The following is a 15252-nucleotide window of genomic DNA, read 5'->3' as shown; positions in this document are numbered from 1 at the left end:
CCCAGACAACTTTGGTGGCATTTGGAGTCGTTTTGAAGAAATTAGCCCCAGAGGAGCGGTGCGTATATCCGTATAATGCGAGTACTTGGGGCATCCATGCGCAGCCTCTATATAACACATAATCTGCAGAAACTCGTTCATATTCCAATATTTAGTTCTGATATGCTGGTGCTATTCCCCTCTGAGCCGGCGGTCGGCTAGTTTAGCTGTAGTTTGGCACAGCTATGGTTCGTTATTGCGTATTCGTAGCCGACCGCCGCAGAGTCAGCCGTGTTGTGGCTGGCTACTCGCAGTGCGCGGCGTTTGGTAATGACAAGGTAGTTGTCTAGAGACGCCGGATGTTGATAGCATGCCACCACGGGCTCAGAGGGGAATAGCACCAGCATATCAGAACTAAATATTGGAATATGAACGAGTTTCTGCAGATTATGGGTTATATAGAGGCTGCGCATGGATGCCCCGAGTACTCGCATTATAGGGATATACGCGCCGCTCCTCTGGGGCTAATTTCTTCAAAACGACTCCAAATGCCACCAAAGTTGTCTGGGGGAGTAAATGGTCGTATTTAATGCTACAAATAAGGTCCAGGTTGTAAAAAACCAAAGTTATCCTTTAAGAACAAAAATAAAACAGAGATGATTCAGTTAATAATTCAAATGTGCAGAGAAAATGGATTTTCGTGTCCTCCAGTCTGCTGGAACATGTGAGTCATTGTTAATAAAATCAGGAGCAAATCATTTTTATATGATGTCACATGAACATGTTTAAACAGTGTCTGAATCAGGACAATGAGAATACACCGACTGGCACAAACCAGCGTCCTGGTCCGGGTCTGATGAGCATCACAGTCGCTCCTCTACTCCTTCTTGTAGCCCTCCTCCAGTTTGAGCTTCTCTGTGTTGTTACTGAGGAAAGCCGCGTCGTTGCTCACTTGAACTTTGTCAAAGAAGTTGAAGTCGGCCACGTAACGGCCGCCGGTGGTGCTGAACAGCACCGGCTTGAACTCGTAGCCCCAGAGGATCTCCTGGGGGACGTAGGAGGTGCGACTCTGGCACGTGGCTGCCGTCGACTCCATGGTGGCGTTGAGGGTGACGAGCAGCTCAAACTCACGGGTGCGAAGGTTTTCCGCGGTCAGCCCCGCCAGCGGGCTGCGCTCGTCCAGGATGTGGTAGAAGGTGAGCGGGAGGATGAGGAACGGGCACTCGCTGCTGGAGTCCATGTAGAAGTCCACAGAGCTCTGGTGGACTTGCGTCTTCTCGCCTTCCTCCGTCACGTTGGAGTGGAAGAGCTTCCCCGTTAGCTGGCACTGGATCAGAAGGCTCTTCCTCATGTTGGCCACTCTCACCATCAGACACAGCTTGCCTTGGCGCCGGCAGATTACCGCCGACTGGCTGAACTTGATGGTCTCCGCTCGTTTCTTGGGCCGGGCCAGTTTGGCCAGAAAGGCGCCGGTGACGAAGATCTCGGCCAGGCCGGTGATGACGAGCTGAGCCACCAGAGTGAAGATGGCCAGAGGACACTCCTCCGAGATGTAACGAAAACCGTATCCGATGGTGGTCTGGGACTCCAGAGAGAACAGGAAGGCTCCGGTGAGGGTCTGCACGTTCGTCACGCAGGGCGTGTGGTTGGAGTTCAGCGCAGCCTCGAAGTCTCCGTTGCCCATGCCGATGAAGTAGAAGATGACCCCGAAGATGAACCACGTCATGACGAAGGTGGAGGCGAACAGAGTGAGCTTGTAGCGCCACTTCATGTCCACCACGGTGGTCCAGATGTCGTGCAGGTAGAGTTTGACCATGCCCTCCACGTTGTCGATCCGCACGTTGTTGTGGCCGTCTTTGGATACGATCCTTCGCTGCACCTCGGCCTTCCTGGCGGCCATGTTTCTCTGGGTCCGTTAGCGCTGAGAGAGAACGGCGCTGCTAACAGAAGAGCGACAAGGATACGATTCACATCTGAGCTGCAGTTTATTCATCTCATTCACACCGAACACATGCTCTCTTTCCCTTCAGTACCACTGATCCATGCAGGCAGGTCTGGTTTTATTGGTCCAGTTTTTGAGATACCTGCCTCCACCTGGACACATAGAACCAACACCTGCAGGGTTTGAAACCAGCAGAGCTCTCAGGAGCCTTTGCATTGGATTTACTGTACAGACACGAGAGCGGCCTCAATCTTCACGTCTAAACCTCAGCATGACAGCAAATTTTTCTCACATCCTAAAAGCTGCAGCACCAGAACGGACGAGTTCTCCATCACAAGTTAAAGTCTTCTACTTCTAACTTCTACTGCAGTTTTTACTTCACTCTGGACCCTGTTTCCTGTCAAATTTTCAAAATAAAATCTAGTTTCAACAGCTCTCCCTTAAATAAACAATGATCATTTTAAAAACTTACATTTAGTCCTAATTCTGATATAAATACCTCAGTAAAGTACCAGCTCCCCAAAACTGTGCTTCAGTACAGTGCTGCGTGTATGTACTGTGTATATGTACTGTGTATATGTACTGTGTGTATGTTCTGTGTGTATGTACTGTGTACATGTACTGCGTGTATGTTCTGCGTGTATGTACTGTGTGTATGTACTGCATGTATGTACTGCGTGTATGTTCTGTGTGTATGTACTGCGTGTATGTACTGCGTGTATGTACTGTGTGTATGTACTGTGTATATGTACTGCGTGTATGTACTGCGTGTATGTCCTGAGTATATGTACTGTGTGTATGTACAGTGTATAGGTACTGTGTGTATGTACTGTGTATATGTACTGTGTATATGTGCTGTGTGTATGTACTGAGTATATGTACTGTGTGTATGTACAGTGTATAGGTACTGTGTGTATGTACAGTGTATATGTACGGTGTGTATGTACTGTGTACATGTACTGTGTGTATGTACTGTGTGTATGTGCTGTGTGTATGTACTGTGTGTATGTACTGTGTATATGTATTGCGTGTATGTACTGTGTGTATGTACTGAGTATATGTACTGTGTGTATGTACAGTGTATAGGTACTGTGTGTATGTACTGTGTGTATGTACAGTGCATATGTACTGTGTACATGTACTGTGTGTATGTTCTGTGTATATGTACTGTGTACTGCATGTATGTACTGTGTATATGTACTGTGTATATGTACAGTGTATATGTACTGTGTGCATGTACTGTGTGTATGTTCTGTGTATACTGTATGTACTGTGTGTATGTACAGTGTATATGTACTGTGTGTATGTACTCTGTACATGTACTGTGTGTATGTTCTGTGTATATGTACTGTGTACGGCATGCATGTACTGTGTATATGTTCTGTGTGTATGTTCTGTGTACATGTACTGTGTGTATGTTCTGTGTACATGTACTGTGTACTGCATGCATGTACTGTGTATATGTTCTGTGTGTATGTTCTGTGTACATGTACTGTGTGTATGTTCTGTGTATACTGTATGTTCTGTGTATATGTACTGAGTATATGTACTGTGTGTATGTGCTGTGTGTATGTACTGCGTGTATGTACTGTGTGTATGTACTGTGTGTATGTACTGAGTATATGTACTGTGTGTATGTACAGTGTATAGGTACTGTGTGTATGTACTGTGTGTATGTACTGTGTATATGTACTGTGTACATGTACTGTGTATGTTCTGTGTATATGTACTGTGTACATGTACTGTGTACATGTACTGTGTGTATGTGCTGTGTACATGTACTGTGTGTATGTACTGTGTACATGTACTGTGTATATGTACTGTGTGTATGTTCTGTGTACATGTACTGTGTGTATGTTCTGTGTATACTGTATGTACTGTGTGTATGTTCTGTGTACATGTTCTGTGTGTATGTACTGTGTATACTGTATGTTCTGTGTGTATGTACTGTGTGTATGTACTGTGTGTATGTACTGAGTATATGTACTGTGTGTATGTACAGTGTATAGGTACTGTGTGTATGTACTGTGTGTATGTGCTGTGTACATGTACTGTGTACATGTACTGTGTATATGTACTGTGTGTATGTGCTGTGTACATGTACTGTGTGTATGTACTGTGTACATGTACTGTGTATATGTACTGCTATTCCCTCGAGGTTAAAACAAGCCAAAACGTTGGTTTGCTCCTTTAAAGTTGAGCAGTATTTGTCCTCTGAAGGGGACGGAGGTACATCAGATTCAACACAATAAAACGAGATATTAGAAGAATAAAATACTTCACAGAGTGTAACGTGCAGTAAACATCAGAGCGTACAGAGCGTACCGCTCTCACACAGCTCTGCTTCTTTCCTGGTTTAAATAAAGTTGAAAGTTAACCTGGTGGTGAACCATTACTGTAACCTTCAATAATCACTGATTCCCTGAAAAACACGACAGTGTTTGATACTCACGTCTCGCCCGCTGGAGTCTCAGGTGTGTTTTTCACCTGTTTCAGGTCAAACTCAATCTGTAAGACGAAGCTGCGGCAGGACGTCCTGTTCAGTGTCTTCTTTCTTCTATTGTGAGGATGAACTTTGGCACAGTCGTATTCAGGCTGGAACAGACGTGAGACACAAAGCAGAGCTGTAAACTGCGATCTGCGAGTGGGCCGGCTTTTATCCCTCCGCCTCCTCCACCTGTCCACAGGTGGGAACAGCTTTTATGGTTGTTGTTGCTTCACACACACACCCACATTTACTGCTTCGGCTGTGGGCAGCGCTCTGAAGGGCATCGTGACCTGTTGGTCCAGTAAATAAATGCTAGTCTGAACTAGAAACAAAAAGTAGAAACGGATCATTTTCAGTTTCAGCGTTCGACACGACGAGTCTTTGCAGCTTTGTTTGGCAGCAAGAGCTGAAGCTGAAGTGAAAGACTGAAAGAAGTTGATGTGGTCTCAGTTTGGGTTTAAGTGCTGAATGACATTTATGTTTCAGTTTAAGTAAGAGCTGAGTGAAACTAAAGAGTCAGATGAGCTGAAACACTGAAAGGAGTTGAAGAGAGGTTGGTGTCAGATAAAACCAACACACTGAAGGCACATCAGCTGAAGTGTCACTTGAAGTAAATCACTTCATTTGTCCCCGTCATATAACTACGAAACATTTTATTTTTACTCTTTTAAATGAGCTAAATTACAATTGAAAATATATATTTTTTTTACGATGTGCAACCAGTGAAAGCAGTTGAGGTCTCAGTCTAGGTTTAAGTGCTGAGTGAGTCAGCTGAAGTTTAAGCACTGAAAGGAGTCGAAGCGTGAGCAATAAAAGAAGAAAGAAGTGACAAGACAGCGTCAGATAAAATGTACAAACTGAAAGATAATGACAGTTAAAGTGGAATTTGAAGCAGTAAAAGGAGTTGAAGTGTCGACTGAAGTGGGAGCGCTCTGAAAGGTCGGATGAAGGTAACAGCTGAATTCAGTCGAAGTGTCGGTGGACTTAAACACGTTTCAAACTGAACAGTGTGAATAAAAAAGTGTTCGAGCAATGAACGAAGCTGAAGTGTCAGTTTGAGTGTTGAAGTGACACAATGAGCAACCATCACAGTGAATGTTTCTTTAAATCCTGACCAGCTGTCGTTCACCTGTACCCGGAGTGACACTCCTTAGCTTTGTAATTAACCTTATTGGTATTACCCACATTCCTGAAGTGTGTGTGTGTGTGTGTGTGTGTGTGTGTGTGTTGATAAGGTATGAGGTCACTAATTGATCTCCTTGTTCTCTGGAGACAGAACACACACACACACACACTTCACACACTGATCTGTCTGCAGCAGTGAAGCGACCTCAGCCTGTTGACCTGCACCTGATGAAGCTGCATCTGGACTATACATCGACTGCAACACACCTGCAGAGAACCACACCTGTAGAAAAGTCAGTGAAGGCGTCAGAAATCAAGGTTCAATATGAAAACGATTGATGATTGTTCATTGGTGGTTATTATATCAGTGCTGATGATCAGGGGCTGCTGTGGAGACACACAGGCTGAAACATACTGCACGACACCTGGCTGACTTTACCATTGGACAGTAGAGCTCTGCAGTCAGCTGACCTCATTCTGGCCTCCATGTTTTTTACACTTCTGTTGGTCAAGGAGAAAGTTCTGTAAAAAACACACGACAGCAGCTTTTTGTGTAATTATCACAAATATTTCATATCAACTCAAATTGTTACCTTTCAGTTGTGTTTAAAGCAGCCAGGTGTGAAGTACTGGAGGGGGTTTTAGTTCATTACACCAAATTATTGAAGATTAAGTAGAACTGAATTAGAAACTCTAATTCAATCCAAACTTTGGCAGGAAGTCAGAGGGGATAAAGAAACACTGAAGGAAGCAGCAGAAGTGACAAACATGACATCTGTGGTTCGATACCTGAACATGTTCTGGGGAATAAAGAAATCCAGTTTACCTTCTTTTAAAGGGATCATCTGCCCCCTCCGGAGGATGATGAGGTGTTGTGCTCAAGAAGGAGGCCGACGCCCTCTAGTGGACAAACAGTATAATGCAGCTGGGGTGAAATGAACCTGCAGGTTTTGCATCAGTCTCAGTGAGAAGTTTTGCACTTCGCTCACTTTAGTGTTCACCTCGACATCAGTGATAAACAGGAAGCCCCCACAGCTTTACAAGTGATCACCTCTGACAAAGAACAAGTCGTTTTTATTTACAGGAGAACGCGATCGTTCCACTAGCTGATCATCGTCTGTATCAGTGGATCTGTGTGTGACACCACACATGAAGCAGAATACAGGCAACAAACGTTTAATTAAAGGTTTATAACACACTATGATGTCATTGTATGCAAATATAAAGGTATTTGTTGTGCTTTTGTTCTTGTACGTTATTTGTCAGCCGACATAACTTCTCCTATGAAGACAATTTCTATTTCATTACAACTGTGTTTCATTATATTACCATTAATTATCTGTAAATGCAGCAGCCTCCACCTTCCCACAGGTGAAAAACACACTAACAAACACTATCTGCTTACAACTGCATTATAGCGTGTCACAGAGCATTTATTAAACAGAAATGTTCAGAAAAGCTTGTTATGGGACTCAAAGTAAATGATCAGCACACATTTCCAGACAGTCTCTGCTGGACGACGCTCAGCGCGGACAGGAAGTTCACATCCTGCTTGTTTTCTCGCCTCCGCACAGCTGGCCAATCACGGCGTGAAGCGGGTGTGAATGTCGGATTGTTGGTTTCGGAAAGTTACACAATCTGACATCAGGAGTGTGTGTGTGTGTGTGTGTGTGTGTGTGTGTGTTGGGGGCTCTGAAGCTGTTATGAAGAATCAGCAGATTTAAGCTCTGCTAACAGCTGCTGGAGGCTCCGATGCTTCACTGCTGACCCGACTGTTGTCAGAGCTCAGAGTGTGACGCTGAGGGTCTGGACGGGTTCTTCCTCTGAGGAGCACGAACGAGTTCAGTAACTGGGCTAAATCAAAGATCTACATCGATGGAAATCAACACTGAATATCTGAAGCACGTCTCATGGAAATCTATCCAGCAGTTCCTAACACCCTTGACATGGATCAAATCGTGGCCTGATGAGGTCTGATGAGGTCTAATGAGGTCTGATGAGGTCTGGGGGTCAAACAAACAAAATCTCCTGAGCCTCATCAGGAGGGGTTCATAAATAAGACCAGGTCCAGGAAGGTGACGGCCTTCATGCTGTTCATGGTTCACTGCGGTGGAGGGTTAGCAGTGGTGGCCTTCAGGATCCCCCGCAGCACCTTGTAGTTGTTGAGCGGCTGGTTCTCTTTGGGGGGGTAACAGGGGCCGCGATCCGTTAGGTAGGAATAAGGGAACCGCAGCACCCAGAGACCATCAGGAGGCAGCGTCACGTCCGTCTGCTCTGGATGGAAGACTGGACAGGGAGGAGGACCAGGCTGCACCTGGAAACACGTCAGACATGAAAACGACTCGTTCATTCTTTAATACGACTAAAGATTCATCGAGCAGAACCTGAATCATCGGCCTGAACTCACAGAGCTTCAGACACACAGCGAGCTAGCTATGAGCTAAAACCTGAGCGCCGCTCGTTTAGCCTTTATTTGTTTACATCTTGATAAACTGAATTAGCCGCTGAATTAGCCGTTAGCAGCTAGCACTGATCACTGATGCTGAACATCAGACATCTTTGTCCTGATGGTTCTTTTATGGCCTCAAAAGGTAAAATGATCTAATGTTGCTCAAAAAAACAAATGTGTACATCCCATTAATCATCTGCTGACCCCTCAGAGTGGTCTCGTGACCCTTTAGAGGGGCCAGATGCCTTGGTTAGACACCACAGGACTAAACTAGCTGTAGTGCAAATAGTGAAAACGAGCTCCACTAACAATCTAATGATGCCACAGATATCATGCAGCAGCCGCAGGGGCCCGTCTTTGTCTGATCATACTTCTGTCCTGCAGCTGTGAAGCTTCCACAGTTTGAGTCCGGCTTCCTTCAGATGTGTATCAAGGATGAAGCAGCAGATTTGGTTGTAAGACGAGCTATAAATCTGACTGCTTTAACACCTAAATCTGAAATGTGCCACTTCTTTGTTTTTGGTGACAGTAAACAACTCGCAGCTTCCAGAAAATGTGACGGTTCTAGTGATAAAACGAGGCGACGGCGTCGTTTCTGTGTTTAGATTCCAGACCTGAGCCAACATCTCTGGAGGAGAGCTGGAGGAGTGTTCAGAAAGTTCACAGTTTGACTCAGCTGTGATATTTGGAGAGAGGAGAAAGTAGCACTTCACACTAAAGATGGATGTTCCCACCAGGTTTGACAGCTCATCTCCATCCAGGCCTTCATAACATCACACAGCCTGAAAGCTCGAGTTTTAAATGGAGCTTCTTCCATTCCTGCAATCTTTTATTGCTTTTTATTCATTTTATGATGTAAACGTGTAAAAGAAGGCCTTTCTTTCTTAATTTGTAAATAAAGGTTATATACAGTAAGCACTTGGCAGCAGGGTTTCCGGGGGGGGGGCGGACTCGGCGGTTTACCTGAGGGTTGAGGGTGACCTCCAGCGGAGCGTCAGGCACCACGACGTAAAGGCGAGCCAGCTGGGCGAAGTGCGGCTTCAGGCTGCGGCCCTGCGAAGGCGAGGGGATGTACAGCGGCATGTCCGTGTTCAGCACCCTGGTGGCGGGATCTTTGGCGCCCCCTGGACCCAGAACCTTCACTATTTTATCAGGCCCGCAGCTGATGAAGCGTCTCCCCCTGCTGTCTTCATACTCAAAGCCCACGAAGACCCGAGCCATGTCGTCCCTCCTGCGACTGCGACCGAGCCCTCCGGTGCTCCCTCGCTTTCCCACCAGTGTCTTGTTGGGAGCGGGCCACGAGGAGGCGCCCCCGTCCAAAGGCTCTGTCAGTCCCGCGTCCTCCTCTGACCGAGAGCGAATCACCAGGTCCCACGGCAAGAGGAAGGAAGAGCCGGGCAGGAAGCCCGGCTGTTCCAGACCCGTGTGGCAGTTGTAGGACTTGGCTGGACCCAGTTTGACCAGCGACCAGCTGGAGAACTTGGGCAGGAGGCCTTTGGGGCAGCCGGAGTGCATCATACCCGGGAGGTACTCCACGGTGGAGGGCTGCCGGTCAACGAGGCTCGGCCTCTTTTGCTGGACTTGGGCTTCGGCTCCATCTCCGTCCCCGTAGGGCCCCAGGCTGTCCGTGGACTGGCCCAGACTGAGAGCCAGACTCAGGCTGGTGTCTGCCGGCGTGTGGCTCTGGGCCGCGCTCGGCTCCTTCAGCCTCTCGGCCTCGCCGGACCCGGAGGCCTCGCACGGGAGTCGCTGAGCTTGGTTGCAGGCTGGTGCTGGATCGGGAGTGCTGGGCTGGAACACCGGAAACTCGATCCTGTCCAGCTTCCCGCAGCATTTCTCCTCCAGCATCTGTTCAGGAAGAGACAGACAGAGAAGAACATCTGAACATCGGAACCTGCAGCTCCTCTCAGCTTCAGCAGCGTTATCGAGTCTTTCAGGTCATGTTTTATCTGTCGGACACGACTTCACCGCTCTGCTTCACTCTCATCACATGGTTTTCAGAGAAGCCTCCGATCACTTCCTGCTGAGCAGCAAACAGCAGACACACGTAACACTAATAATGCAGCTTTAAAACTTGTTTTGTTTTTTTTTACCCTTTAGCTGTTGGGTTGTTGCTTTGCTCTTATCGTCCTGTGTCTGCAGGGCGCCATGCAAAGCCGAGTGAACTGCTATCATTGGACCAAACTGTGTTGGCATTTTAAACGAAGCCTGTGTGAGACAACAGGAAGCTTCTAGCACCACCTCCAGAAACCCCTTCATCAAGAGGAAGTACACCTCCGTACAGGTGGACTGCCAGGTGCTAACTCCAGGAAGCACAGTAAGAGAAGCTCTGATCTGCGTCTGCTGCTGTCAATGAGACGAGAGTGAACTCTGACCTGGTAGAAGTCACAGTTGGCGGCCTGGATGTCGAACGGATCCTCGCGGGGAGCCTGTTTCCTGCCGCAGTTACAGGAGCTGGTGGAGCGCCCCCTGCTGTTGTGGTTCAGGATGGGTGGGTTGCGGTCCATGTCTGGTTTCTCTCCTTCAGAAATAAACGGCAGAATTATTGATTTTACACTGAATCCTTTTGAATATCTGTAAACATGATACAGCCATGCAGAAACACACACGCACATCAACACATTCACATTTTTCTCCTCAATGAATGAAAATGTTTTTTCCTGATGATCCACTGAGACGTTCACTGTTAACATGAACTACGTGGAAGACTCCAGTGTGCAGGGAGTCACTGTGTTATACACCTGTGCAGGTTTCTGTCCGCTCACCTGGCTGAGGCAGCAGGTGGAACTTGTGAACGCAGTGTTGGTCCGTCAGGCTTCGCTCCTCACACAGTTGGTGGCCGTTACTCCAGAACTTGTAGCAGTCCTCGTGAAGCTGCAGAGCGTAGCGCTGGAAAGCAACGCCGCGGGCGTGCTGGCTGTACACCCGCAGAGCCTGAGCCAGCTGGTTCTTGTGCACCGTCGTGGTGTAGTTGTGGGGGAGGTTGGACTGGTAGGCGCTGTGAGCCAGCGGCAGAGCTTTCTGGCACCGGTTCTCAGAGAACTTCGTGTCAGCTTCGAGAAAACCCTCCAAGACCTTCAGCTGGCCTTGCACTTTGGTGGCTAGCTCGGCTATTTCTTCTTCTGTGCTGCTAATCAGGACTTGGTGGAGCCTGGAGGCGACCTGGACCCATTTGGAGTAGGTGGGCAGCTCAAAGTGAGAAGGCTGCGGGTTGCGGCCGACGCTGTCGTCAAAGCCTTTCTTGGTCAGCACCAGTTCTACGTGCTGCCAGAGGAATTCCTTCAAGCTGCAGTCCACCAGCTGGCCGCCCATCGACAAACCGCCCGAGTCCCCCGCGAAGCCGGCCTGCCGAGCCGAACGTCTCATCTGCTGGTAGCGCCTCGGCCCTGACGCCGACGTGGCGGAGTCTTGTTCACACAAGATGCAGTTGGACCGCAGTTGGCCGAGCAAAGCGCCCACCGGGTCCTCCTCCGCTGCTGGAATCACGTACACAAAGGCCTGGTTCGCCGGCACAGTGAACAGGCAGTTGCTGCTTTGGTTGGTCAGGACTCTGCTTTTACGGAAGATGCGATAAATTTGGTCCTCCAGGGCGTGCTGCAGCCTCCGGCGGGGGGAGTGCTTCTTGGGTTTGTCGGGGTTTCCTCCAGACTCTGAGCCGTTCGCAGAGACCTTTGGAAAAACAACAGAAGAGGCGTCAGAGTTTTTACAGCTCGCCTCACCACAGTGTGCACTTCATGTGTTCAGGGCCGTCGTGTGAAGGAACAGGATGGCATTCTGGGAAATATGCTTGTTCACTTTCCTGCAGACAGTTAGATGAGAAGACTGATAAAAACCTCATGTCTCTGCAGGTTGCAGTTTCATTCAGTCTCCGGCTTTGTTCCCTCTCGTTATTTTCTTTTTAATTATTACAACAATGTCTCACTACAACCAGGTTCAGGTTAATCACGTGTTAATCACCAACACGTCCAATTACCTGCCAGATATTTAGTCCCAGAGTCCATCCAGAGTTCCAACAGGAGAATATCACCTGACACACGTTTCATCATTTCTCTCATCAAACAACCTGCTGATATGTTTTCAGGTCTCTGACTCATCATGTGGTCTATATCAGGGTTCAAAGAGCTTTTTAAAACCACTTTCAATCCAGTTTAATATGTTTTTCATGATCCTGCCAGCTGAAGAAAACTAGTAGTGGTGATATAACCTAGAATTATGTCTTATATGACATTTTTGTCAGTAGTCACAGCACTGTATATGACACTAATTCCTACTGATATAATTCATTAAATTAACGTGACCTGAACTCAGGTAAGAGGCTTCAGAACGATGGATGGATGAACGAGGGAAAAATAATTCATCTAATTAAGCCTTTGTTGTAACTGACACTTTCCATGATGGGATGTTACTGTAACTTACAGTAGTGCCATGTTATTGTCTACGAAAGGCAAGAGGAAACATAAAGATTTATGTAAATTATATTTAAGATTTTATAACCTTTAAAGCCTTAAATTGCTTGTTTGGTCCAAAAGTCGAAAAATTCAGTTTATTACCAGACAAATTGTAAATATTCACATTAGAGAAGCTGAAACCAGAGAACTTTTGTTATTTTTTGCTTAAAAATCTGATGGTTTGAGCTCCAGTTTGCTGTGTCAGCTGATCTGTGATGGTTTGATCATAAGTCTGAAATAACATCAGTACAAAGATTTGACACCATGATCAATCACCGGCTCGAGGCCCTTCTGAGTGAACACCTGTGCACCTGTGGGGTTTGGGTTTCTTATCATTGAAAAAACATGAAGACCTTCAGGGAGCCGCTCATCTGGAAGACGAAGAGCAGGCGCGGAGGACACGGCCGACAGTTCACCTTCCACTCTTTGGACACCGGACAGTCTTTGATGGCGGCTCGGATCAGAGGCAGGACCTTCTGTCGCAGGGCGTCCAGGGCTCTGAAGAGCCGGTCGTAGGCCACATCGAAGGTCTGATTCGGGTGCACGAGCAGGAGGACGTGGCACACGGAGAACAGGTAGAGCAGGTGGAGGCAGTGCTGTCTCTCCAGGCCTTTCCAGAAGTCGTGGGCGTCGGAGTGGCCGGTGCCGGCGCTCAGAGACTGGCAGGCCCGCAGCAGCTGCCGGCTGTCGTAGACGGAGGACAGCAGCAGGTACAGCACCCGGCTCTCCTGGTTGTAGAAAGCCTGGATGTGGCTGTCCGCCGTGCCGTCGTCCTCCGCTCCGCCGAACAGCGAGAAGATGTGTTTGTCGGCCAGAGTGTTGATGAGCGACTCTTTGTGCGGCGCGGACTGCATGTTACCTTTACCGAAGATACCGACGACACACAGGCCGTCGTCCCGCTGAGCAGCGTCCTCCTGCAGGTCCGCCTGAAGCAGAGCCCCCACGCTCACCGGGAAAGACATGTTCGCTTCCTTCATGTTGACGATCGGGGGTAGAAAAACAACGACGCACCCACTTCCGGGTGTATTTCCGGATCCGTAAACTAAAATGTCCGAGTAGATGTAACAGTTGCTTTACTGTTCCGCTTGTTGCTGACGCGCGCTTTTCCAGTTCATCCAATGGTGGAAGGTTATTTACCTCAGTAAAAGTAACAGGTACACATTGTGAAAATACTCGATTACAAGTCCTGCATTAAGTAAAGTTATTATTGTCATCAAATTGTAGCAGAAGCATCAAAAATAAAACTAGATCTACTCAATGCAGAAAGGGCCTCTGCAAGAGTTATACTATTATATTTGTTCTATTTAATTATTATTGTTACTGTGATACACTCGTGTGTAATGTCATTTTACTGTTGCAGTTGTCATGGTGGAGCTAAGTGTTATTATTTTATATACTGTTGGAAAGTTATCATAAAAAAATTCTCTTGAATTTAATCTGAATAAACTATTTATTTTAGGTACTGTGTTTTTTGTTTGTTTTACTGGTGTTGCACTGAATCCACCAGATACCGCAGCATCTTAGAAGCTCATTGGTTTGTGTCTAGCAGCAGCAGAGTGCATTTACTCATTTACTATCATCAGTAGACTTGTGCTTCTGGTGATCAGGGGCTGCAGGTGGACTCTGGGGTCTCAAGCCACTCCAGAAAATCAGATTACTAATGGAAACATGTTGCTGTTGTTCTGAGTGAGGATGCAGCCAAAATTTAACAATTTCATGATTTTATTCTGTATTTTATCTTGCTTATTTATTTATATTACAACTAGAAATTGCATGTGGTCTGTAATTCTGCAAATTTCTCCTTGGAGATGAATAAAGTATCTATCTATCTATCTATCTAGAACACTTTGGGTCCTAACACCCAGATGCCTCCTTATACAATGAACAGACAGTTCTTGAAGTATTGCACAGTTTAGTTTGCCAACAAAAAATAAAAACAAGGTTATATGAGAAGAACTGAGGGAATCAGGACAGAGTCACTTCCAAAAGCTCCATGTTCAACTTGAAGTACACACACATAATATAGTAACAGGATCTGTTCTGGGCACATAGACCTGCAGACTGTTGTGATAAAGATCCCGTCCAGACGTGTTTTTTAGGTTTCTTTAAATTATTCTCCCTCCCTGAAACAAAACAACAACAACAAACCCCAAATCTATGAATACTGCTGGACACAAGATGCCTCCTGCTTCACTGTAAAGTCCTTCTCAGGTGTGTGCGCTGCAGGTTTCACATTTCCACATCAAACATATGTTCATGTCTTAAGGTCGGTGTAAAAACAGCCTTCAAAAGCTCTGTTATACAAATTAGCGCTGCAGCTATGATTATTTTCATGATCTAATGTGTCATGTAATTTTTCAATCAATTGTTTATATATTGTCAAAAAATAATGAAAAAGAAAAGTCAGAGAGTCTGAATTATATCTTCAAGTATCTTGTTTAATCCAGCCAACAGCTCTTCAGTTTACAGTGATATGAATGCTTTTAGCTTTGATGAATTAATTAAATGTTTCATTAATTATCTACATTTCTGTGAAATTATTTTCTATCAATTTATTAATTGTGTCAACACACTGCACAGACATCATTCTGCACAGCGGAGGTCAAACGTTACAGTGACATAACAATGGAGGACTTAAAATGACTGAAATAGACAAGTATGTGTCAGAAGGGAGGACGGCACAGATGTCCAGATATTTTCCAGACGTGTGACCAGACAAAAGGGGAAATAATCAAAAATACAGCAGACCACTGAACTATGTCCCCCACGTTGTTTCCTCTGGAAAGACGAATCAAGGCGTCGTGCTCTTCATTATTTATTC

General features: G+C 46.4%; 2 protein-coding genes across 5 annotated transcripts; both read right to left on the bottom strand.

The window, feature by feature from the left end:
* Nucleotides 1-553: 553 nt before the first annotated feature.
* On the bottom strand, nt 554-4511 carry kcnj15 (potassium inwardly rectifying channel subfamily J member 15). Of its 2 annotated transcripts, none has more exons than XM_041952183.1 (2): nt 4374-4511; nt 554-1919 (listed from the first exon to the last, which is right to left on the bottom strand). In XM_041952183.1, the coding sequence occupies exon 2, from the start codon at nt 1877-1879 to the stop codon at nt 857-859; it is 1023 nt and encodes a 340-aa protein (XP_041808117.1). In that variant the 5' UTR covers nt 1880-1919; nt 4374-4511; the 3' UTR covers nt 554-856. The 2 variants fall into 2 exon arrangements, with proteins under 2 accessions (XP_041808117.1, XP_041808118.1); XM_041952184.1 differs by having other exon boundaries at nt 554-1916.
* On the bottom strand, nt 4384-13409 carry smg8 (SMG8 nonsense mediated mRNA decay factor). 3 transcript variants are annotated; one of them, XM_041952179.1, is made up of 8 exons: nt 12785-13409; nt 10749-11652; nt 10359-10504; nt 8947-9831; nt 6361-7848; nt 5960-6056; nt 5760-5817; nt 4384-4516 (listed from the first exon to the last, which is right to left on the bottom strand). In XM_041952179.1, the coding sequence occupies exons 1-5, from the start codon at nt 13406-13408 to the stop codon at nt 7636-7638; spliced, it is 2772 nt and encodes a 923-aa protein (XP_041808113.1). In that variant the 5' UTR covers nt 13409; the 3' UTR covers nt 4384-4516; nt 5760-5817; nt 5960-6056; nt 6361-7635. The 3 variants fall into 3 exon arrangements, with proteins under 3 accessions (XP_041808113.1, XP_041808112.1, XP_041808111.1); XM_041952178.1 differs by having other exon boundaries at nt 5974-6056; XM_041952177.1 differs by lacking the exon at nt 5760-5817 and having other exon boundaries at nt 4385-4516; nt 5974-6056.
* Between the last annotated feature and the right edge of the window lie 1843 nt (nt 13410-15252).

The sequence above is a fragment of the Chelmon rostratus genome, chromosome 14 (genome assembly GCF_017976325.1).
Source record: "Chelmon rostratus isolate fCheRos1 chromosome 14, fCheRos1.pri, whole genome shotgun sequence".
Taxonomy (NCBI): Eukaryota; Metazoa; Chordata; class Actinopteri; order Chaetodontiformes; family Chaetodontidae; genus Chelmon; species Chelmon rostratus.
The sequence above is the reverse complement of the archived record's forward strand: the minus strand, read 5'-3'. Positions and strand labels throughout refer to the sequence as shown.